Source organism: Carassius carassius, chromosome 4 (genome assembly GCF_963082965.1).
Source record: "Carassius carassius chromosome 4, fCarCar2.1, whole genome shotgun sequence".
Lineage (NCBI taxonomy): Eukaryota > Metazoa > Chordata > Actinopteri > Cypriniformes > Cyprinidae > Carassius > Carassius carassius.
Genome location: NC_081758.1, coordinates 9,003,070 through 9,028,838, shown reverse-complemented (window position 1 = coordinate 9,028,838; position 25,769 = coordinate 9,003,070). Strand labels below are relative to the sequence as shown.

The 25,769-nt window shown below is 35.8% G+C and overlaps 2 protein-coding genes across 3 annotated transcripts in view; both read right to left on the bottom strand.

Annotated features, from left to right (window-relative positions):
* Positions 1 to 3,196: 3,196 nt before the first annotated feature.
* Positions 3,197 to 15,068, bottom strand: LOC132133226 (transmembrane protein 272-like). 2 transcript variants are annotated; one of them, XM_059546011.1, is made up of 5 exons: positions 14,917 to 15,068; positions 10,700 to 10,783; positions 10,528 to 10,578; positions 10,242 to 10,448; positions 3,197 to 3,628 (listed from the first exon to the last, which is right to left on the bottom strand). In XM_059546011.1, the coding sequence occupies exons 2-5, from the start codon at positions 10,761 to 10,763 to the stop codon at positions 3,432 to 3,434; spliced, it is 519 nt and encodes a 172-aa protein (XP_059401994.1). In that variant the 5' UTR covers positions 10,764 to 10,783; positions 14,917 to 15,068; the 3' UTR covers positions 3,197 to 3,431. The 2 variants fall into 2 exon arrangements, with proteins under 2 accessions (XP_059401994.1, XP_059402003.1); XM_059546020.1 differs by having other exon boundaries at positions 14,998 to 15,067.
* Positions 15,069 to 15,774: 706 nt separating this feature from the next.
* The window catches only part of taf6 (TAF6 RNA polymerase II, TATA box binding protein (TBP)-associated factor), a 78,269-nt gene continuing 68,274 nt past the window's right edge, over positions 15,775 to 25,769 (bottom strand). The window contains exons 13-15 of the mRNA XM_059545894.1: positions 17,271 to 17,444; positions 16,924 to 17,115; positions 15,775 to 16,621 (exon numbers count right to left, since the gene is read on the bottom strand). Of these exons, the coding sequence (XP_059401877.1) occupies positions 16,334 to 16,621; positions 16,924 to 17,115; positions 17,271 to 17,444 (654 nt within the window). The 3' untranslated portion in view covers positions 15,775 to 16,333. The remainder of the gene's footprint in view (positions 16,622 to 16,923; positions 17,116 to 17,270; positions 17,445 to 25,769) is intronic.

Here is a 25,769-nt window from a genome sequence, read left to right as displayed (position 1 = left end):
TTTGAGGGTGCTAATGAGGAGAACCAGTATCAGTGACATTTTATTACCACACCAGCTTTTTTTATTGAGTGAGTGACGTGACATTCAGCCAAGTATGGTGACCCATACTCAGAATTCGTGCTCTGCATTTAACCCATCCAAAGTGCACACACACAGAGCAGTGAACACACACACACACTGTGAGCACACACCCAGAGCAGTGAGCAGCCATTTATGCTGCGGCGCCCGGGGAGAAGTTGGGGGTTCGGTGCCTTGCTCAAGGGCACCTAAGTCGTGTATTGAAGGTGGAGAGAGAACTGTACATGCACTCCCCCCACCCACAATTCCTGCCGGCCCGAGACTCGAACACAGAACCCTTCGATTGGGAGTCCGACTCTCTAACCATTAGGCCACGACTTCCCCTATTGCTGATGAAAATACTAATAGCCTAAGACTTTTGCAAAATACTGCAAATATATGTATATTTTAAACAGATTTCATTAGACCAGTTTTATGAAAAGTGAATGGATGTTGATTCAACAACAAATAGTCCATAGTTGCATCATATAATGGCATATAACAATAAGTGTGATTGTTATTGGGAGCAGCTTTATGTTCAGACAACTATGGGTGTTACATTGGGACAGTGTTACATCATTGTTGATAGTGTTTTTCAGGGGGTTTCATGTACCTAGAATATGTTGAATCAGGAAAAAGACAAACATTACAACATACAATTTCAAAGAAAACCAGCTTTGCTCATTTTACCCAATACACCACTGCAGCTTTTTCTGAATTTTCCTAAATGCTTTATTACTTTATACTTATCCTTGTTAAAATATATATGGTCTCCAAGCATTTAGAATTTTTTGTTTACAAATTTATCGAGATGTTCATCTTTATGTTTATAATAGCATGTTTCTAAAATAAAACCCAATTTCCCTGTTGAACTTGTTTGTCAGGTTATAAGAGTTACTGACCCTTCATTAAGCTCCACCCCACTTGGGTATTGTTGCTAGGTCTGACAAGCTGTTCATGCAGTGCATGACGCAACTGACAACCATAACTGAACTGGCACTGCAAGAGTCTCATCCAACTCTCACTGACATTGGTTACTGACATTTGGACATTCAAGGTTTTGTTTTCTTCAGTTTGTTGTTTGTTTTAAGATATCATGTTTAGCACCTGTTACTACCTGATCTCACCTGATCAATTTTATTTAAAGCAGAAATTAACTCTTCCTTCATCATCTTATAAAGAGGAGATTTGAAAAGCTTTGTTTTTTTTTTTTTTTCAGTTGATGAATGTAAAGAATAAGCCCCGACAATTTTCTGTTGAGTTAGAGAACAATGATATGGCAATAAACCTACAATAGACTTATAGATGAACAAATATCAATGATTACATGTAAGCCTGTGTTTCAATAATGAGGACTAACATGTACAAATTTTACTGTTCATGTAAAAATGTTATTGCTGACAATAAGCCATAAAATGAACTGTACAATTACAATTTGTTATTTGTTTGTATTGTATTTAAGGACCATTTGTTTGTATCCAAAGATAATTTTGGTAACTTATACAGAACATCTACATAGTCAAAAATTGACAAAAAGGTTTCTAAGAAAGTTGGAAAAAAGTAATTTATGTGACTTTCAAAGTGGCATGGTTGTTAGTGCCAGACGGGCTGGGCTCAGTATTTCAGAAACTGCTGATCTACTGGCATTTTCACACACAACTCTCTTCTCTAGTGTCTACAGGTCCAAAAAAGACAAAAATATCCATTGAGCAATAGTTCTATTGGTAAAATACCTTGTTGCTGCCAGAGGTAGAAAAAAAAATAGCCAGACTGGTTCTAGCCGATAGAAAGGCAACAGTAACGTTACAACTGTGGGATACAGAAGAGAAAATGGCCTCAGTCACCAGTTCTCAATTCAATAAAGCACATTTTGGATGCCGACAAATTGGCAAAAACTGGGTTGTGCTGTCATATCAATATGGTCAAAATGTATTAAGAGGCGGGGGTAACTTGAAGCTTATCGTAAATTGAATTTTGTCTTATTTAATTATACAACATGAAAAAAACTATATGATATTTTCACCTCAGTTGAGTCCCTCAATTGTCCTCAGAGTGAAAAGATGGTCATAATAATACAGTCACTGTTGGAGAGTAGTAAAATATGCAGAAGATGCTGGAAAACCAAAGAATGTGCAGGAGCTGGAAGATTTTTCAGAAGAACAACAGGCAGCTGAACTGCTCAGGACCAATAAGGCACTCATGAACAAACATAAAACAGCCTCGGATATTCCAGGAAATGACACACCGTATTCATATTCAAACTTGTGAACAGGGCTATTTTTATAAATTCAGTTATTATTTTGTCTTTCAGAGTATAAACATCAGTTATGTGAAATGGCTTATTCATGAGTACTAAATAAAAAAATTACATTCAATTTTCAAGATCTTTTGTAACAATTTACATATTCTTCAAGGGTTATTTAAACTTATGAGCGCAAAATATATAACTATTCCATTGTATTACTATATATATGTTCTATTGTATATTATGTTACAGCTGTGCTGTTAGTTTCTTTGAATTTGGGGAAAAACAACGATTGATCTATTGATCTACTGTACACATAAAGTAACTAATTGGGAGTAAATCAGTTTCATTCGGATAAAAGTTTAAAACTAGAATAATAATAATTTCAAGATGTTAAATATAAAATAAATAAATAAAATAAAGCATTTAACAAATATTTTAAATAAAAATTGAACACCCCGAATTAACTTTTTCTTTTTGGGGGACCTGATCACCCTATTGAAGTTTATTCTGACATTAAGCAGCTGTCTGTATTTTATCCTGCTTTTTAGGAAGATGGACATGAATTATTGATTTAAGAAGCAATTATTTAATTATGTGAGAAAATATATGAAACCAGCACAGCTATTGAGAAAACCAATTGCCAGTTGACATAAATGGTCATTTATACATTTTAGCAATCATTTACTAAAATGAGTGCAAATTGCACCAATCAAAATCAAGTACTCCAGACAAAGAACAGTGTAATAATTACCAATACATAAATGAACAAACTGTATGATGGGTAACGTACTTTATATGAATTTATTAATCTTTTTTGTCTTTTCGCATTAAACAATATTCTCTAAGGCATAATCTGACACATGCCATTATAAAGACATTAAACTAGTCCACTTAATAAACTTGTGTCTTTAATGTCTCTGGTGCTCAACAATACAGATACATTTACACACAGGAATTTATAGAGTTACTTAACATTTTAATCCCACTCATCAATAGTGCAAGCTCATAACTGACCTAGTAAGTTGCACTACATCAAATAAGAGCAAAATGAAGAATAAACAGCCCTACTAAAGTGCACAACATTGTTATTATTAGTAATATCAGTGTTGACTGCTGGCCTTGCCAATTATACATCATCCACATTTCCACTCCTTCCACACAAACACAAGCATAAGAACATACAGCAACCCCCTAGGAAGGTGATGCCCAGTAATATATAGACCAATGTGGTGGTCCAGAAAGCAAAAAGGTACAATGTCTTATTGCAATAATTTATCCCAGGGTTGTAATCAGGCTGGTAAATAGAGTAGATCCAAAAATTACCTGCAGGGGAGAGAGGGATGAAGAAGGCATTATGAAGCACTTTAAAAAGCACTTGAAAGCACTTTATGAGTGAAAATTATTTACTGAAAAAAATTAACCTGTAAATTAATAGTACTGTACTTTTTAAACTGTTTAATGAAGATCAGTCAAACAGGCCTTGCTCAATTCCCACGGCTCTCAGCCCCGCCCCACTTATCACAGGAGCCCTGAACATTTTCAGAAATGGAGCCATCAAAAACCTTTTGGTTGCCATGGAAGCCATTTTACCTATTACTAAAATTATGTATTTTGTGTCATATCTTCTGAATCAGACATTTGCCTTCTGGCCATTACCAAATTACATATTTTGTGTCATATCTTATATACCACAGATGGCAGCCATGGTTTGTTGGTCCTTGGTATTTGTAATCTTTTGGTTTGTTTGTCCTGTCTTAAGCAATATTTTTTCCCGATCAGATTTACTAGGAACAAACGCCTGGTAAATTGCTTGGGTTTTTTACGATACCGGTGCCATATCGATACTTTTAAAATGGTACCGGTGCCTGAACCGATACTCAAAAAAAAAGAGCCACAAAAAGCTATGGATAACATTTAAAGAACATTATAAATATTTAAAACAAATCCATGGTTTCACACACTCCTTGGATGCTCTCATTTCCCAAGTTGTGCTTCCCTTACTCTAAGGCTAATACATTTATTTCATGATTTGGATCATTGTTTAATACAAAACCACACATTATGTTTCTACTGTATCTCTGTCAATCACTCTGATATTTCGTTAAAATGAGTGCTGTCTGTCACAGTCTTTAATCAGTTCTGTGAATGATTGTATGGTCATTCTTTATAAAGTAACAACAATGTCGTTTGTAAAGTACAGTACTGTGCAAAAGTCTTAGACACATTAGTATTTTCATCCCAAAAAAGATTTTAATCCAGTTATTTATATCTTTTGCAGTAGTATGTCATTATGAAATATCAGTTTACATGTCCAAACATTCATTTTGCCATTAATTTTAATAATAATCTAGTGAGATTTTTGAATGCACAAGCAGTCTGATAACAGACGGTGCTCCACACCAAAATTCTCACTAAATTATTATTAAAATTATTAGCTTTAATTTTAACATATTTTCTACTGACACATTACAGCCAAAGATATAAATAACTGGCCGAACACCTTTCTTTGGGGTGAAAATACCTAACGGCGGTTTCGTTTTCATTTTTTTTAGCACCCATGTTAATGGATTACAGCATTCACACTGCACGCAGCTGCGGTCTGTCAGTGCGTTCCAGGAGCGGTCCGTCTACAGCAGTGCAGCGTTCGTTTATGTACTGAGTCTATTGCTGCACGCACTGAATTAAAGTGACAGTGCATTGTTCATGGTAAAAATGAACATGGATTGACACGGTAATGCAGTAATCTCACAATAAATGTATACAATTAAAGCGTGTGTTTCACAGTCAACATTTGCCTTTTTGGCCAGGTTTAAAACAATAAAAAGAGCACCTTTAGATAAACAAGGCAACATAATATGTGCACTTTTATGGAGGCAGTAAAAAGAAGTTCCTTAAGACCCGTGGGGTTGCTTGTAATAAAGATTTAAATACAAAAGGCACATTAGTCGACTTTTTCCGTCAGTGACAAAGTTTTCAGTTGATCAATCAGGCATTTAAGAGGCACCGAAATGAGGCACCGAAATCTGCATTCTAATTTGGTTCGGTTCATACTGGTTCCATAGGTACCAGTGCCAAATTGGCACCAGGTTTTGATACCCAACCCTAGAAATAGCACACCAAATAACTTTCTGCCTACATTTGAACATTCAGATGTTTTACTGGACATTTTAGTCAGAGGAGCTGCGTTCCTATACAAGTATTCCAGGCGAAGCAAGAGTGCCCGCATGCTCTTAAATTCTGACAGCATAGATTTAGGATGCCGCTGCCGAGCATTCATCTGGCCAATCTCAGCTCCCTAGCAAATAAATCAGACAAACAACAACTCCTCACACGCACAGAAAAGGACTTTTTAAACTCCAATGCGCTCTGCTTCATGGAAACTTGGGAGAACGGAGTCATCCCAGAAAGCAGTTACATCTAACGGGCTTCCAGCTGTTTAGAGCAGACCACGTCACAGAGTCATCGGGGAAAACAAGAGGCGGTGGATTAGGTTTTTATATCAATGAATGCAGGTGTAAAGATGTGACAGTTTTAAAGAAGATGTGCTGCCCAAATTTGAAAGCTTTCTTCATTAACTGTAAGCCTTTTTATTCAGTGAGGGAATTGTCATCATTTATTCTGGTAAACGTGAACTTTCCTCCTGACATGCATTTGAGCACCACACTATAACTGTTGGCTGATAAGATCACACAGACAGAACAACATTATCCGGACTCTTTCATTATCATTCTCTGTGATTTTAATAAAGCTAACCCGTGAACTGCCTAAATATAGACAGAACATCACATGCCCCACCAGAGACAGCAATATACTGGACCACTGCTACACTGTTTTAAAGGATGCATACCACTCTGTCCCCCAAGCAGTGCTGGGATTCTCTGATCACTGTTTAGTTCATCTTCTACCAGCCTACAGGCAGAAACTAAAATCTAGTTTCTAAAAGCAGGAGATAAGGAAAACCAAAGTTCCATACGGCGACCCTCCAGCATGCCTCAAAACCTGTGCTGTCCAGCTATCATCCATCTTCACAATGATCTTCTACAGATCACAGGAGCTGTGTGAAGTCCCCTCCTGCTTCAAATGCTCCACTATCATCCCTTTACCCAAGAAACCAAAAAAACACAGGGCTTAATGACTTCAGACCTGTTGCTTTAACATCTATGGTCATGTCATTGAGAGACAGGTGTTTGCCTACTTGAAGGACATTACTGGACCCTTGTTGGACCCCATGCAGTTTGCTTACCAAGCAAACAGGTCTGTGGATGATGCAGTCAATATGGGATTGCACTACATCTTCCAACATCTGGACAAACCAGGGACTTAAGCAAGGGTCTTTTTTGTGGACTTCAGCTCCACTTTCAACACCATCATCCAGGACACCCTTCAGAATAAACACACAGCTCTCTGCGCCCACCTCCATCTGTCAGTGGATCACCAGGTTCCTGGTGGCAGCAGCTAGTGAGGCTGGGAAAACTCACATCCAACACCCGCACCATCAGCACCGGAGTTCCTCAAGGCTTTGTTCTCTCCCCACTGCTATTCTCCCTCTACACAAATGACTACACTCTAAAGACCCCTCTGTCAACTCCTGAAGTTTGCAGAGGACACCAGCCTGCTTATTGACAAGAGGTTGAGCAGCTGGCTGTCTGGTACAGTCACAACGACCTGGAGTTGAACACACGCAAAACAGTGGAGATGATCGTGGACTTCAGGAGAAACCCCCCTGCTCTCCCCCAATTCACCATCATTGACAGCACTGTGGCTACAGTGGAGTCATTCAGGTTCCTGGTTTACAACCATCTCTCGGGAACTGAAATGGGATATTCACATTGACTCCATTGAGAAAAAGGCCCAGCAGAGGTTGTACTTTCTTCACCAGTTGAAAAAATTCAACCTGGCACAGGCACAGATGACACAGTTTTACTTTGCTATTATTGAGTCTGTTCTGTGCTCTTCTATAACTGTCTAGTTTGGGTCAGCCAGCAAACCATATTTAAGAAGACTGCAATGGACTGTTAGGATAGCTGAGTGTATAATTGGTGAGCACCTGCCCGGTCTTCAGGACTTGTAACTCCAGGGTGAAGAAACAGGCAGGTGACATCAAAGACCCCTCTTACCCCAGACACAACCTGTTTGCACTTCTCCCCTCAGGCAGACGCTACAGATCTCTGTGCACTAGAACATCTAGGCATAAAAACAGTTTCCCCCCCATGCCATCTCCAGCTTAAACAGCTAACACAGGGCTATTCAATTGGTGGCCCGTGGGCCTAATCCAGCCACCCAATCATCTTCATCCGTCCTTGGAGTAAGATTTACACACACGCCTCGAATTGGTTTTGCTCTAATTAGTTTGTCCACGTGGTGGCAAACACTGGCCCGGGCTGTTGTTTCACAATGGAAAAAGAAAAAGAGGACACTCACCGACAATCGCTCATGTGATTATGTATTATTATGAGATATCTGCAAATTGAAACAAGTATAATGACCGTGCTATCGGTCATATCTTCTAGCGATAAATAGCACAGAGAATGGACAAAGTTGATGGTCAAATGAAGTTTGAAAGTCTGCGCATTCAATTTAACACATACGCTGAGCATCTTCAGCTGACAAAAATGCACACAATTATGTTAAAAGGTGCAATGATGGTGAGTTACCTTAAAGGAGTCCTAAGTTACCATAACATGTTGGGAGAAAAGAGAATATTTGTGTCATGTCCTGATCTAACATACGAATCATTACCTGTGTTCTGTAATTAATTTCCGTAAATCATTCTACATCTTTATCTAACTATTTCCTTTATCAATTATGGGGTTCCAATCTGTAAGCTGAATAGATACAAATTTTCTCTAATTCCATTATCTGTCAAATTATTGAATAAGTTATTGAAATTGTTGTGTGGGTTAGTGTACGTGTATTATAGTGTACTGTATTATTAGGATTGTGTGGGAATTATATAAATTTTGGAATGGTGTATTATTATTATTTTTTTTGTGTGTGTGTGTGTGTGTGTGTGAATGTGTGTTTTGATCTGCTCTCCCGGTTGCCTATAACAAATTTCTCCTAAGGGAGACAATGAAAGAGAACTTACTTATATTCTGATGGTCAAGGATTACAATGATGCAACAACATAAATGTTTCAGTTGAATAGTTAATGGTGAAATCAGTGGCATGAGAAGGAAATTACTGTATCTAAGTAGCACAGTATCACAGCATCTACAATAGTCCATATTATGGCTAATTAGAAGCTTTTGATATTTGTATTGTTTGATTACTGCACTTAAGTGTCAAACTGTCCTGCAGTAGTTTCGATATGAGCCATTCGCGTGCTATAGGCTTTTGCGGTGTTAATTGTGTGCTAATTATCAAGATGTCCACAGAGCCCTTGAAGTGCTTTCTATAAAGGTTGCAAGGCATTATTGTTTTGTAAAAGTGTTTGGAACTTCCTTGGCAAAGGGAATGACTGACCTAATGTTACCTTGAAAACACATTCAGCACTCCATCAGTTGTTGCAAATAAATATTTCTTCTTATTTTTTTTCCCAAGTATTGTATAATTGTCTTATTTAGTATTAACATTTTTCAAACAAAATTAGCTAAAACTTGATTACCTTACTGCCTTTAATCATATTTCTCTCACTGATGAAAAATATTTTGTCTTGCATTAAAAGACAATTTAATTAGCCTATTCTATTTACGTTAGTTTGTGATGTCGAAATCAACCCCATTTTGCTTTAAAAAACATTGCAAGATCTCCTAACTGAAGATAACATGATCACAAACGGAAATCACTTCTGTGAAGTGACCATTGCATGTTCCCCTTCGCTAACGGACTTCTGGAAGTGTTCTCAGTTGTTCACTTTCATTTGGAACATCCCTACAAATGGCATCCCCTTCCCGAAGTGGCCTTACGGGGCACAAAAAAAGCTGTTTGGAATTCGCCTACAGTGTCAGATAGAGTGTTGACAGTAGAGTAACCGTTCATCAAGAAGAAAGGCTGCACTGAGAAGTATCAACTAAAATAAATGCCTGGCACTTGTGGACACTAGCATGATAGACAACTCTGGCCCCAGAGAGTGATTGTAAATAAAGTTTACAGGAAATATGCTTGAAATTTCATTCTGCATCTTCTCAGATACTGCGATTTCATTGTACTTCTTCTGACAATATCACTGAATTCACAATTAACCGTTCCCCTCAACAGTTTATGTTGTTGTATTTGAAATTATTGACCATAAAAAAAAAATATATATATATAGGGTTAGACATCCCCTTTTCTCGGTTATCATGTTTGGTTCAGGAGATACAAAACACAGAATTTGGTAATGGCAGGAAGTAAAATGGCTGCCATGGCAACCACGAGGCGTTTTTGCAATGGCTCAGTATCTGATAATGTTCAGTGCTGCAATAGGGGTTTCCCATTTAATGGCTGTACACAAATAAGCACTGCACTTATAAACGCTACTTTATCACGGTTTATAGGAAAGATAAAAATGAAAATTATGTCGAAACTTTTACCTTCAGAGATTCATTCAAACAAAAACACCCACACCTGGCGAGACTTGGAAACGTGCAGCGCTAATATTTATGCAGTGAAATCAGCCTTTTGAAGTTGACCCCCCCATCCTATTCTGTGTACATGCCTTTATGCTATGATTTAATTATTAAACGTGAGCATGTATGCTGTGAAATCAGCCTTTTGAACTTCAGTCGTCAAATTAATCCATATCGCAATTCTTGATCTGTTCTTTTGAAATTATAATTAAGAATTTTCTTACACCATTTAAAGCATTTAAGACTTTTCATGGCCCTAAATTGGATAAAACTAAACTGAAGAATTTAAAGACTCGTAGGAGCCCTGCATTTAAGATAGCCTATTGGGCAGGACAGTCATTTTCCGGTCAGGCTGGTACATTTTGCAAACCCTGATTATATCTTACCAGCGATGAACCAGCAGAAGAGGAAGAGTGACACCAGTGAATTCCAGGCAGTGCAGAGACTGCTCAGAAGAGATTGAGTGCCATCTTCTGGCTCTTGGGTGCAAGGCAGGCAGGAGAGCAGACCTAGCACCAGCGCAAACACACCTGACACAAGCAGATAAATGGGGATATAGGGCTCCTTTTGACATTCATGCAGATATATTGCACCTGTGACGAAGAAGGGACTTGTTTATATACCCAAAATTAACTTAGGTTTATAAAGACCTGATAAAATAAGAACACATACCAATTGATACTTGTGCAATTGGCAGAGCAGTCATGATGAGTTTGGAGATTACTGTGAAACATTAATTAGAGACAATTAAAATGGTTTTTAACCATACTTTTGTCATAATTTAATGAATCATCATGTCAACATATTACACACACAAACACAATAACAGATTAATTGTGAGTACTTAGAACAGGTGTGCTGAGTTTGGGTGGTTTGCGAATATTCTGCAATAAACGTCTGTTCTCCATTTTCTTTACTTCACTATGACCTGACAAAAATAGGAAAGAAAAATTAGCACCAAGCTATTTTTTATATCTTGCAGGAAAAACTGTGGCTAGATAAGAGCTAAATCTCAGTAATTAAGAGGTACTGAGTTAAGTGAAACCTTCACAAACAAACAAACAACAACAACTAAACCAACCAGTAAATATAAATTCTGATTTTGCTGACAACTTCTTTCCTAGACAATAGTGATTAAAATTTTCAATAACTTTTTAAGGGTAATTTAACCACCAGCCATAATATATCACCCCAGCATTTCAAGAAACTGGAATAAATTAAAGACAGGTATTAGAGGAAATAGTCCCTAGTGAGGTTTGTATGCAGCTATATGCGGGTTTAAAGTGTGCGAGATGCAACAGTTGGAATGAAACATGATTATAGTTTGAGATATAAGACATCTAATATAATCAAAGTATGTTTTTTTTTTATATTAAAAAAAAAAGTTTAAATGAAATTAATTATATCTTTATATTTATATAAATGCACATGGATGTATTATACATATGCACATTACAAAAACCTAAGGTCATTTCTATTATATTTATTAAAATAATATACTGAGACATATATTAAACTTATTTAATATGATTGAATTAAGTCTATCCAATATATAGGACCTGAACATAGCTCCAGTCTCTCCATTTTAAAGTCATGAATCAGAAGTTGTGACCGACTTTACTTCAGTATTGTGATATATTTCAGAGTGGAACCATTTCTAAATGAGATAAATAGATTTATTAACTTCCTGGATGCTAAATTCTTGAATTAAATTGGGTTCCCAGTTACGCCAAAATAGTATGCGGTCATATTTGATGCCATACCCCACCCAACAGGTTATACATTTCAAGAGCTTGTGGTAGTGATATTTCTGAAGCAATATATGTTAAAGACAGCATGTTTCTAGAGGTGATGATACACGGGGCAACTTTCTGAGCAATGCTGTCATCAAAGGGCAAACAGTTGAGACACAGGGACCATGTCTGTTTAAAGTATCCAGACCAAATATGTTGCCCATTCTCAATGGGAATGTGCCCCAGCAACATTGCTCAAAAACACTGCCTTGGAACAATTGTTAAAAAATGTTGCACGTGTATCATCAACTTAGAAGACACTGATTCTTAATTGTACTAATAAACATATTTCTACATATATTTTTATATTTGTACTAATAAATATATTTCTACATATTTTTTATATTTCATAAAAGTTTATTGTGGACCTATGCATTTAGAAATATACTTTTGAATAAAGCTTGGCGTTTTTGTGAAATATACTGTTTAAATAAAGTAAAAACGGTTACATTTAATTTTACATGGTATATATCCAGCTAAAAGTGTGTTAAATTTGGTTTAGATACTGATATACTTGTGATATTTGGTCAATAAATAAATAAATACATACAATAAAAACAATTCTATGATCCATATGTCATGTAATTACAATATGAATACAAATGGATATGGAAAATTTTATTAGAAGGAAAACAAATATTAAATTCAAGTTAAATAATTTTGATATACACCTAACAAAATTATAAATGCAACATTTTTGTTTTGGCTCCATTTTTCATGAGCTGAACTTAAAGATCTAAGACTTTTTCTATGTACACAAAAGGCCTATTTCTCTCAAATATTGTTCACAAATCTGTCTAAATCTGTGTCAGTGAGCACTTCTCCTTTGCCAAGATAATCCATCCACCTCACAGGTGTTGGGCATATCAAGGTGCTGATTAGACAGCATGATTATTTCACAGGTGTGCCTTAGGCGTGTCCACAATAAAAGACCACTCTAAAATGTGCAGTTTTACTGTATTTGGGGGTCAAATACAGGTTTAATTATAATTATACATAATATATGATTTCATTATTTGTGTGAATGCATGATAGGAAACTGAATGTCTTCAGAAAAGTCTCAGTTGCCTTTGCTTTACATCTTCCCTCTGTGTAATGCATAATAAAGCAGTGTTTAGAAGCACAGAGCAGGTTTTTTTTTTAAGAGGTTACCGTGGAAACAGCTCTGTTCAGCAGTTCATAAGCGCCCTCTGCTGTCAAACTGGATTTACAAATGAATTCAGTCTGCCATATTTTTGCTCACACCAATGCAAAATCAGACAAGAGTTTTGTTGTAAATCTTAACCGGACGATGAAAATAGCCTACCTTGTTATCAGAAGTGTTGAGATTTTTAGAATGCACATTAGCTTATGTAGAACTGTTTATGGAGCAGATAAAATTATTATTATTAGTTTTTTTTTTTTTTAATTCTGACTCATTTTATTAAAAATGTAAAGGCTGATATGTTTATAATTGTATTTTTAAAAATTGTCTAAACTTTATTTAAATGTAGTACGTCAATAGATAACATGTTATCAATATTTTTTGTTAGTTAGATTTTTAAAATGTTTTATTTCACTGTTTAGGCAACTTAAAAGTGCATTGTGCTGCAAATTTTATTTGTTGGCTTTTGTCATAAAACTTTTCAGTGTGTGTATCAGTACTTCTTTAATATTTTCATCACATTTTAACAACGGCGTATATACCAGCTTGGATTGATACATTAAGAGATTTAAGTACTGTATAACATTGGTAGCTCTCAGCCGCTTTCATTTTTAAAAAGTAACTCCCGAATGAAATAAGATTGGAGAACCCTGCAATGGAGAATGAGTGCAACGCATCATAACACACACACACACACACACAAACACATATACATATATATATATATATATATATATATATATATATATAGATGGAGCAATGCATAAAAGCTACTGTGTGACAAGGTGTACAGTAAACAGCTAAAAAACTCAGAACTACGTTTTTATAAGCTGTCCACACCCCCCAGAAACGAGCATTTAGGACACAAATAGTTGTAGATGTCGGGGTATTTCACGTTAGGCCGTTCATTTTTATCATTTCTCAAATGAAAAGAAGGTCAGAAAAAGGGACACAGACTAATAAAATGTAGTTTCTAAATATATCTCCTCTCAGATTCACAAAGGGTGGCGACAATCGTTTGATATGGTTACAAATAATGAATCTTTCCTGTCACCAATTACATTTCCTCCTAGTGGGCGCAGTTCTCAAAGTTATATGACACGTTGCGCAGCTCTACTTTTGTGTTCTAAAAGCTCGTTTATCCGCCCCGGTGTGGGCGTGGCCTAAATGCGCTCTGTCTCAAAGAGGAAGTTTGAAGGAAGTTTTCAAATTTTTGACAGAGGCATACAATTATTATTATTTTTTTCTCCTGTGGAATAAATTGCACTGATTAATTGTTAATCACAAGTAATTTCGTTACAGTGATCTATCGGATAGTATTCATATTAATGTAGCATGGCACTACTCTAACTTACTATATAATGGAACCACATCTAAAATCATCTCCACCTGACCTCATCTCCACCTGAAACCATGATGTTTGTAAAACAAAACAGAAAGCACCCGGACAAGCTTTTGAACTAAGAGTAAAAATAAAACTGTAAAACAGTATAGAAAGTGAAATGATTCTAATATTAAAAAAAATATATAATAGTAAAAAATATATATTTAAGACCTAACGAACAAAGACACCAATATTTAATTAACGTTAACAATTCAAAATTGTGCCATAAGATCTTTAGGAATCTGTAGCCCAAAACAACCATAAGCAAAGTTATTTTTAGGAGCAGCAAAAGAGCTTTAAAACCCTCAAAGCATTTTCGGCCAGACCAAAAATGGAAGAAATACGCAAACTAAGCAAACGACGAAGCATGCAACAGAACCACTGTCTCCAGGCTGGTAGTTCATGGTAGATCGCGAGTCTTTTCGTTAGCTTAATGTGCAAACAGTACGTTTTTATTCTGATATAACGTTAATTAAAAATATATAACGGCAACTTGATCTCGCACATGAATTACATTTTACACTGTATTCAGTTAAAATTTACAACTTCTTACTTTCTCCTACCCAAGGCAGGGTCCGAACAGTTTAATATGGCTGAAAACAGCGGACGGAACAACAACATTCGGCGAGGTTGAAAAAAAAAATACTTAACGTTAATCTGTTTACCAAACCTACTAAAATTCCCGAAGCTCAGGTTTCTATTATAATTCAGAAGTTGATAGAAATACTTAATCTACTTACCCAATCTAGTAAAATTCCCTAAGCTCGGGTTTGTATTATAACTCAGAGAAACTGAGTAACATACGGAAACTGTGGCCTTACCACCGTGTACAGGCAGCACTCCTCGGGGGTGGGATCGTTCAGTTTGCGCTTATTTGACAAGCATAGATCACGTTAAAACCCAGCAACTTATGGTCAGGAATCAGGATCACGTTGAGAAACGGAGTTTCAACACATTATATGTAATTTACATAAATAATGTTAAACATTAAAAAAATGTAAACGTGTGCTTCACGTTTGTTTATAAGCATTTATATGATCGAATATGTATATAATTACTTTCACTATATTGTTGTTTCACTAGCGTAAAAACGTGTATTTCAATGAAGCAGTATTTTTTTATGTTTGTTTCTCTTTTTAAATAGTTTTTTTGTATCTACTTTACATTTACATTCTATTTTTTTTACTATTTCATAAATGTGTTCAGGCTGTAATTGCACTTAAAAACCACGTTTTGTTTTTGAGAAAATAACTTGATATCACTGATCTATATTATAGATCAGTGCTTGATATAGCCAACACATGTCATATCTGAAAACTGTGGTTTTATACAGCTCAGCATGTGACATCTGAAAACTTGTTTCTACATCTCATAGGGAAATGACAACTGACAACCACATTGAAAAACAAAACAAAACAAAAACCTTTATTATAGAAGATAAAAATGAACATCTACATCAAAGCAAATCAGTTAAATTGTTAATTAAACCCTATAAATCCCCAATTTACAATCATAAAGCACACATACTCTATGTACTTAATTATACAAATGTAAATTAGACAGTGCTGGACCCATTATCCCTTTTTTGTTTTCTACCCACACAATCCACATCTATCATTCCTTCTCCCATTATAAATATAACCATATCCTTATGTTCATTAATGAAGCATGGCTATAGCTCTGAGCTCAAACACACTGACTTGTGCTATCTTCACATACACCACTATTTTAGAATTTCAAATCACAATCAATTTCTATCCTTTATTTTTCTTTGATGTGTGTATGGCTGTCACCATAACATCTTCTCTGTACACACGTATATACAAACAGTATTCAGATGTATCTGTGTGTATACATGATTGATTGTTCATGTTTAGATATAATTGTGTGTGCGTATATATATATATATATATATATATATATATATATATATATATCACACACACACATATACACACACACTCTGTGTACACAGTGTTGATGTTTGTGAGTGAGTCTTATTGTCCAAATGTGCATAGCTATTTGCTCGCTTTCCTAATTCTAAGCATGCATGTCAGTTTGTCGGAAAGTGTTGTGCAAGCACTATTACGAGTCTCAAGCTACATTTATTGTTCTTCTGTATCTTGGTGGAGAAAGTGAGTGTGTGTTTCAATGTGTTCAATGTGACTGTGTGTTTGCAGCCGGTGATTCTGAACGTTCCAACTTGACAGCCGACTCCATACTGATAGGTGAGGTAGAGGACGGAAGGACACTTGAGCCCTTGTTCTCCAGTGAGGAAGAGGATGAAGGCAAAGACACCACAATGTATTTCTGAAGAGGGCGCGAGCCACTCAGAGCACCTGTGTTTCCAGACTCCAGTTTGACCAGTGGCTGTAAAGATGTGGGGGTGCTAGGGACTGTACTTGTTACAGGAGATCCAGACTGGGAGGAGCTGAGAGAGATTACCTGCAGAAATATTTTATGTCTACAATTACAACAGATATATAGATCAAAAATTGATAAGACCAAAAATAAAACAATGCCTGACATCTTAGGCAAGTCATTTTACCAGTCTCCACCCAGACAAGCGTTATATCTTTACCACAAACAGCACCCTCTAAATTTACAGACGTACGTCATATGGTTTATTAAGAAACACGAACAGAAACTATAAAATACTGATTCTGCTTGAAGTGAACCGATTAATTATTTTATACTTTTTATGCCCTGCTCAAATACTATGACACAAACTAATTTTAAACTCTTACCTGCTGTGTGGAGGCAGCTCCTGCACTTGTTGCCATAACAATGTATTTGGTAGCTGGGGGTGACGGCTGGGTAGGTGTCCCAGGGCGAGTGGACATAAGGGTGAGTGAACTGGGTACTTTAATAATGCTCGGTGTGCGTGGCCCACTTGATGCTGACAATCCACTCTGAGACACTGACAGAGTTGGGCGTGGCTGCAAAGAGAGACAAATGGAGAATTTAGGTTTGATTTGAACAATGTTAACAAGGTTTTTTTTTAAAGGGGTAAAACTACAGGTTATGATTCAGATCAGCTTACTGACAAAAGTATATTATAACATTACAACCGTTTTATTTCAGATTTGCTCACCTGTGTGATAGTGAGTGTGGTTCTGTTAACAGTTTGGGCTTGGAAGGCAGCCTGTGCACGGGCCTTCACCACATGTGAACAGAGCATGGTGCCCAGATAACCATAATCTGCCTTGTATTGATCCACCATATCTGGGAGTGGTCTAGTTTTAGCAACCACACTTGCACAGTGTTTCTAAACAGAACAAGAGAGAGAATTGTGAATAAACCAGAAAAAAAGGAAAAACAGTCAAATTACAACTAAATTGTATGACTTAATTTAATTGCTTTCAAACATTAAAACATAGAGCTTATATTTTGGCAGGAGAGCTTAAAGCATCTCTTTTACTGAGAGATTTATAAATGATTCTTATTAAAAAATTGGGAAGAGTGACTTCTAGTGATAAGCTAAAGCGCAAAAGAAATGAGAGATTATATGGATAACAACAATAAAGTGGAAGCATCACAGTGTCCTTTGGTATACTGCAAAATCAGTGATCAGAGGAAAGCTAATAGCTCTTGCATTGCAGAGGAAAGCTAAAAGTAAGTAACATATGATGAAGAAATAGAGAAAAAAGCTAAATTTGTTTGGCAGAGATATTCTGAAAATGGCTCAAAGGCTCTAAAGCTATTAGGGGTTGAATGCCTAGTGATTTTTTAAAGTCGACTTTTATGTGAGGAAAGTCGAGTCGAAGTCGACTAGTCGCTGATGACGTCATTAATGAACATAAGCTTGGAGCTCTGAAAAACACTGCACAGCTATGGCATATGACACAGCGCTGCCCACATTGTTATTGCTCCTATAACATCTCATTTTTATCAGTTCTTTTGGCTTTGGATCGTTATATTTTTTACAGATTTCTGCTCGTTTTAAATCAGATACAGATAACGTACCACAGTAAGGATTACATTCATATAAATGCATTAGTGAGAGCGATTGTGTGTGTGAATTATGTCTACATGGCACCGTCTCTCCACTAGTGAAGCTGTGGGATTTGGTTATTAAGAAATAAATTATAGAACTTTTCACTTTCCAAGGTATTTTATTGAGAAATCACAGAACAGCGTTGACAGTACATTTCCACGTTAAATGATTCTGTGCGTGAGCGATCTGCGCGTGACGTACGAGCCACTGTCTGAAGCCTGTGTGTGTGCATTACAGTGCAGCAGTGCATTAGATTAGAACAGCAGTTACCTTACCTGTACAATAAGCGGTTTAGAATGTGCATTCTCCCGTTCAATTTCAAGCGTCCAGTAATATAATCACCCATGCATGTGGAGTGCTTTCATAACATGTATGTATTTGTTATTTTAACTGTTTGGAAATGGGAGTGTAAATGTGGAAGTCCTTGAAAGATTCTCTTGTTGATATCCTGTTGCGCCCTCTATAGGACCGGCGACTAGTCGACATCAAGCTTAAAGCGTCATGGCACACCATTGAAGTCGACTAGTCGACTAATCGATTACCGTAGTCGGTGTAACCACTAAAAGCTATAGACTTGGAGGTTAAGAAAGCTACAGACAGAGAGTAAATTTTATGAAATTAGGGATTCCCAAACAAAAAAAGTCTGCCATAAGCAAGAAGATATAATGAAAATTACTAAAGAAATCTATATAAAGAACCAAATACAGCCAGCTCACAGGAAATAAATAAATTTTTTAGAATCACTGGACTAACCCTCCATATGGGAAGTACAAAATAAAGCTCTGATGGTAGAGATTACAAAGGAAGAAACAGAGAAAGCTGTTTCTATATTAAAGGTTAATAATGTGTTGGGAACAGATAGATTTTCAGCGGAGTCACATAAGGTCTTTAAAGATCAGTTAGTTTCCATACTTTTTGAATGTTTTAGATGTATTGAAATTATATATTCATCACAAAATGCTAGAATAAGGATCAACAGCCACCTCACCCAGAGTATTAATTTGGAAAGAAGTTGCTGCCAAGTCTGCCCTCTTAGCCCTTATTTATTAAGCCCATAGCACAGTTAATTAAAGATTTAAAGAGGATAAAAGGAGTAAGGGTTTGAGGTTTAGAGCAAAAGATTTGTCTTTACACAGGTGTGCTGTTATTTGTTACAACATTAAAGTTTTCCTAGGCCAAGGTCCACCTTAAAAAAAAGGGGAACTTACCCTAGATATAAATTAAATGTCCAAAAAACACAACTCTTAAGGTACAGTATAATTAAACCCTTCAGAATGTCAGGCTGAATAGAAATTAATTGGAATTCACCAAGTATTAAATAACTGGTGATTACAATAAATAAAAAGGAGCTTCGATGAAAAAAAAGGTAGAGGTAGAGATACTTTGTACTGCATGGATGGAAAGTTCTTGTACAAACAGAAAATTCTTAAAAAACTGCTAGATCTGCATAGTTTTCATCACTTTTAGAAGAAAGCAATCACAAGCCCATTTATTTATTCAATACCATGACTAAATTAAGGAAAAATAAAGCATCAGCAGTAGTGATGTAACTATTAACTGTGAGCCGGTTGAAAATCTATTAAAATATGTGACAGTTTAAATCGGTTGAGATCCTAAACAAATTGCAATTAATTTAGAGTTAGTTTATATGAATTCATGTCTGAGGGGAATTTACTGTCTTTAGAAAAGTTTAGATGGTATTTTTTCTTCTTGCCTCTGTATAATGCTTATTAAAGTTCATAATGCAGTGCTGCTCCGTTTACAGCAGAAACCAGAGAAATGTTTAAAGGGTTAGTTCACCCAAAAATCTAAATTATGTCATTAATAACTCACCCTCATGTCACAACAGAAGACAACGCAGCAAGACTGTTCTTCAAGTATTTTTTATTTTACTGTTTGCTTCGCAATGAGAGGAATAAGACATAATTCACCCAGAAAAGATTTGATGTGGTTGAGGATTTGAGATTTGGATTTTCTCAGAAAAAAAGAATGAAGCACTTTATTCAGCAGAGATCATAAACATAAGTCTCTTTTTATTTATTTATATACTTGTACTAGTTTTCACATAACATGTAAACATTTTACTAGTTAGACTTTTTCCAAAGACTTTTTCTAAACTATAATTCCTGACTAAATGTATAATCAAGTGAAATATTATGAAGTTTCAATAACAATATACATTACTATACCATTCAAAAGCTTGATGTAAATAATATAAATGTAACAAATAAACGTAACACAATGCTGTTCTTTCAATTTATCTCCCCTAAAAAACCTGGGAAAAAAATTCTCTGCTCTTTTCAACATTAATAATAATAATTATAATAATAATAATAGCAATAAATGTTTTTTTTGTAGAAAATAAGATTGTTAAAAGGATTTCTGAAGGATTGTGTGACTGGAGTAATGATGCAAACAATTCAGTTTGAAAGTCAGCTTTGATTGTTCCTAATACACTGTTTAACTGCACTCCCAAGTGGATATTAAATTATGTTTGGGATAATTAAATATATTCTAAATAAACTACAAACAAAATTATATACATTTATTTTGTCCTTACATTCTTTCTTGTAACTCTTCCCTCTCAGTGACACAGAGCTGACTGAAAGGCTCATTATGCAGCTCATTATGCAGGCCTTTGTCTTCTCAGGTGTAAATCACAATGATATTCATGATAGTTGACGCCTACTCGCATATGACTTTTACAAACAAAAAGTGTCTTAGAACATTTAAATCAATATATTGTTTACTCAATATATTGAGTAAACAAGATGATTTTCACATAATTTAGAAAGAAAAATTCCAGACTACAAGCTCCAGTTCTCAAAAGTCCCGGGAACCAATGTTCTGTATGTGTTTTATTGCCTCATTCAAGTGATTTAACATTTTTAGTTTTTCACTAGCCACGCATAATTTTTTTTTCCCCGCAAAAACACAATAATGTACATACATGCTGCTCACATATTATTATAGCCCAGTTTGTGCAGATTACAGTGAGACTAGACTTTAGCCATTTAGATGTGTAAGAAACTGAAAAAAAGCACAAATGTCAGGGAATGACAAAACTTCTCCAGGCCCCAAAAATACCCTTAGACTCCAGAGGGTTAATGTGGCTGACACTCCCTCGGAGTTAAAATAAACCAATATTCTGGAGTAATTGACTCAAACAGTACACTGACTAAACTGCTGTGGAGACAGAAATGAAAATGAACACCGAGCCGAGCCAGATAACGAACAAAAGATTGGCTCGTTCTCGAGTCGAGAACTGTTTCTGTCAGACGCGTCCGATTCGAGAACCAAGGAGCTGATGATACTGTGCATGTGTTGTGTGATTCAGCGTGAAGCAGAATGACACACAGAGCGTCTGAACAGAACTGTTTTTTTTGGTGATTGATTCTGAACTCATTCTGTGCTAATGTTATGAGCGCGGGTAAACCGAAGGCTTGAATCAAGGGCAATCATCGCAAATGAAGTCATTACTTCGAGCGCAAAAGAACTGGTGAACCGTTTTCTTCAACCGGTTTATTGAATTGAACTGTCCGAAAGAACTACTGGTGATCAGAAAACCGACGCAACTGGTTCTTGACTCGAGAACGAGTCAATCTTTCGTTCATTATCTGGCTCGGCTCAGTGTGCATCTTCAGTTCTCTCTTCACAGCAGTTCAGTCAGTGTACTGTTTGAGTAAATGAATTACTCCGGGATATTGGTTTGTTTTAACTCAGAGGGAGTGTCAGCCACATTAAAAAAGTTAACAGCTTAAGTCATTTGTGGATTAATGCTTATTGGAGAAGCGAACCATTTCAAACGATTCAGTTCGATTTGGTGAACTGGTTCAAGAAGATCTGGTTACATCGAATGATTAGTTCGCGAACCAGATATCACTAAACTGCAGTGTTTTGAAATCTCACAACAGACACAGAAGAGAAGACAATGCTGAATAAAGTCGTAGTTTTTGCTATTTTTGGACCAAAATGTATTTTTGATGCTTCAAAAAATTCTAACTGACCCTCTGATGTCACATGGACTACTTTGATGATGTTTTTCTTACCTTTCTGGACATGGACAGTATACCATGCACACAGTTTCAATGGAGGGACTGAGAGCTCTCGGACTAAATCTAAAATATCTTAAACTGTGTTCCGAAGATGAACGGAGGTCTCACGGGTTGGAATGAAATGAGGGTGAGTTATTAGTGACATAATTTTGATTTTTGGGTGAACTAACCCTTTAAAGCATCACCTGCTGGCAGAGAGTGAATCTGCGTTTCATGCAAATATAATTTATGTATAGTTTTACAAAACCGAAGTTAAACCATTCTGTTTTCGCTTAAAAATTTCTAAATTATAATTTAAATTAAAAACTGCTCATGTTGCATGTATGCAGCATCTTTGTTTGGGTCATGATTAAAATGCAGTGGTTGCCATTAATTTTAAATGGAAAGAGCACAGACAAAGCCTTATTTTGTTTATATAAAGATATTTATTTTGTTTGTGTTATTTATTTATTTGGAGCTTGTTTTAAAATTTTGGTTTTGTTTTGTTATTTACATTTTATCCAAAGCGACTTACAAATGAGGACAAAAGAAGGAATCAATACCAATAATATGTAAGTGCTATATTAGTATATTATTATACTTATATTTAAATTTCACAAAGAAATGTACAGCATTTTGTCCAAGCAATAATAAAAGGACGCATTTAATTCATAATTTGCCTTAAATATAATTTTGTTAATAAAAAAATGTGAATCAAATCGAAATGTGAAATCAAAATCGTGAATCGAATCGTGAGTTGAGTGAATTGTTACATCCCTAATCAGCAGATGCAGACATTACCCAACAGCATAGCAGTAAGACTTTATGAACTTCATAAAATTCCAAGATGGATACTATTAGAGAAACAATTATAAATCTGTAGCTAGGCCTGTCAAAATAATAAACATTTTGGTTTATCGCACAATCTATGTACATGACCTAAATAATTTTTGGTGAAGCAATATATCGCCCAAGATACTTACATAACAATTATTGTCACCATGTTTTTTGCATTCCACTCGCACCTGTGTCTTTTGCAGCTTCTCGTACATAATGTGATGTAGTTGGTGCTAGTTCAAATTGAAAAAATGCTTCTACAAAATAAATAAATAAAAATAATCTGCAGATTTGGCCTTGTTTAGGGATCTGTGCATACAGACATCTGACTGCTAAATAGGGATTGTGTTTTTCAGCTATACAAATCTGTATATGGAAAAACCTCCAAGTTATTTGTGAATTTTTCAAGCACGTAGTTGTAAGAATTTTTTTTTTCTCCATTAAAACTGATTGTGCAGCCCAAACCGTAAGGCCTAGAGAGCTGAAACTTGGTCAGATAGTAGTAGTGTTGGGCCTCAAAAACTGCTCATGCTACTTGATGCATCTTGGTTTGGATCATGATTAAAATGCAAATATAAAAATATTAAAATTTTGTTACAACCTGTTAATTTGTGGCCACATTTCATTAACTCAGACCCTTGTTAAATTTAAATTAAGGAATCAATTAGTAAAACATGGCCAAAATATTTATATTTTTCCCCCGCATGTCATGTCCAGGACTCGAAAATGAAACGAACAAGCACAAATTGCGTTAATACTGAATGAGAATGGCAACACAACAAATCCTTTCCAAGACAATTAACAATTTCCACTTTAATACTTTAATTAAAATGGACATTTATTTGCATAAATACCAACAACAATATGAAATATAGCTGCATGGAGCAAATATCGGGGCAAAGACCATAATTGGGTACTTTTACATTTAGCAAAGTTCCAATGGTTAAACACTTGCAACACATTGAATTTGTAAATAATCTTATCTTTAGGTATGAGAATGAAAAGTTTTTTTAGCATTTTAACCAGTGTAACATGCAAATATAAATTAATGGTAATGCAGCTTATGGTTAACTTGATAGCTGAAGAGTCACAGTATGGTAATTGGTTAGCCTGTAACTTATTAGCATTTAACAACATAAGACAACAAACATAGGCATGTTCAACTTCAGAGAGTTATTTCTCATGAATGGAAGCAAATATCAAAAATATGTTCAGTCACTTCTGTGCGGTTCGGTCCAAATATCATCTGATCAGATTTTGGACAAAATTGGACAAAATTAGTAGGAGCAGCGAATTTTTTTTTCCATTTACTTCAATAGGGCAAATTGGCACATTATTGAAAAATGACAAATGACATATCGTCAGAACCAGCATAACCCAGGGAATGAAATGATAATGAAATTTGGACAATGTTTTCAAAAGTTATAAGCATTTTCGCAAAAAAATGTATATCTTTGGAATGATAGGTGACGCTGTGTTCAAACTTCTCAGGTACTTCGATACATGGTGTTGATGATCCTTACCAATTTTTGTGCCAACAAATCAACATCAACACGTTTGGCATGACCCGAGGAATCCGTAGACATCACAAGATAATGCTGATTAACTGTTCAAAATTTATAAGCAAACGTACATTTTTGGTATCTCATGACCCATAGGTGGCACTGTTCCCAACTTTGGCATGCACTCTCATGTCATGGTGTTTTGAAGAATCATACCAAGTTTTGTTTCAACTAATCAAAGTTTGGCCGAGATACAGCCTCTGAACCAATTTCAGGTCAACATCCTTAAAAAGGCCCAGCAGAGGTTGTACTTCCTTCGCCAGCTGAGGAAGTAAAACCTACCACACGAGCTGCTGAAACAGTTCTACTCTGCCATCATTGAATCCATCCTCTGCACTTCAATAACTGTCTGGTTCAGCTCAGCTACCAAATCTGACCTCAGAAGACTACAGAGGGTAGTCCGCACTACTGAGTTAATCATTGGTACAACCTTCCCCACTCTCCAAGAACTGTACTCATCCAGAGTGAGCAAAAGGGCTGGAAAAATCACTCTGGACCCCTCACATCCACCATACACTCTCTTTAAACTGTTGCTCTCTGGTCTACGCTACAGAGCACTGAGCACCAGAAAGACCAGACATAGGAATAGTCTCTTCCCCCAGGCAATCCATCTCATGAACATTTAACAATACACATGGAACACACTATTTATACACTTATACACTTATTTATCTAACACGCACACGCACACACGCACACACACACATGCACACAAGTAACAGTCTACATTTCAATTTGCACATAATATACCTGTACATACAACTGTCTATTGTTATATATCTGTACATACAATTGTCAATTTGTTTATTTATATTCCTTATTTACTTGTTCTATTATTTTTTTCAGTTACAGTCATTTTGTTACACTGTTGAAGCTTCTGTCACAAAAACTAATTCCTGGTAAACATGCCTGGCAATAAAAGCTCATTCTATTCTATTATATTCTATTCTAAGTTTGCGACATCATAACCTTTGATATCGTTGACTTGATTGCAAATAAATGCACAGACACTATTTAACTGAACAGAGATGACATCACTGAATTCAATGATGAACTGCCTTTAACTATCATTTTGCATTATTGACACACTGTTTTCCTAATGAATGTTGTTCAGTTGCTTTGACGCAATGTATTTTGTTTAAAGCGTATGTAAATAAAGTTGA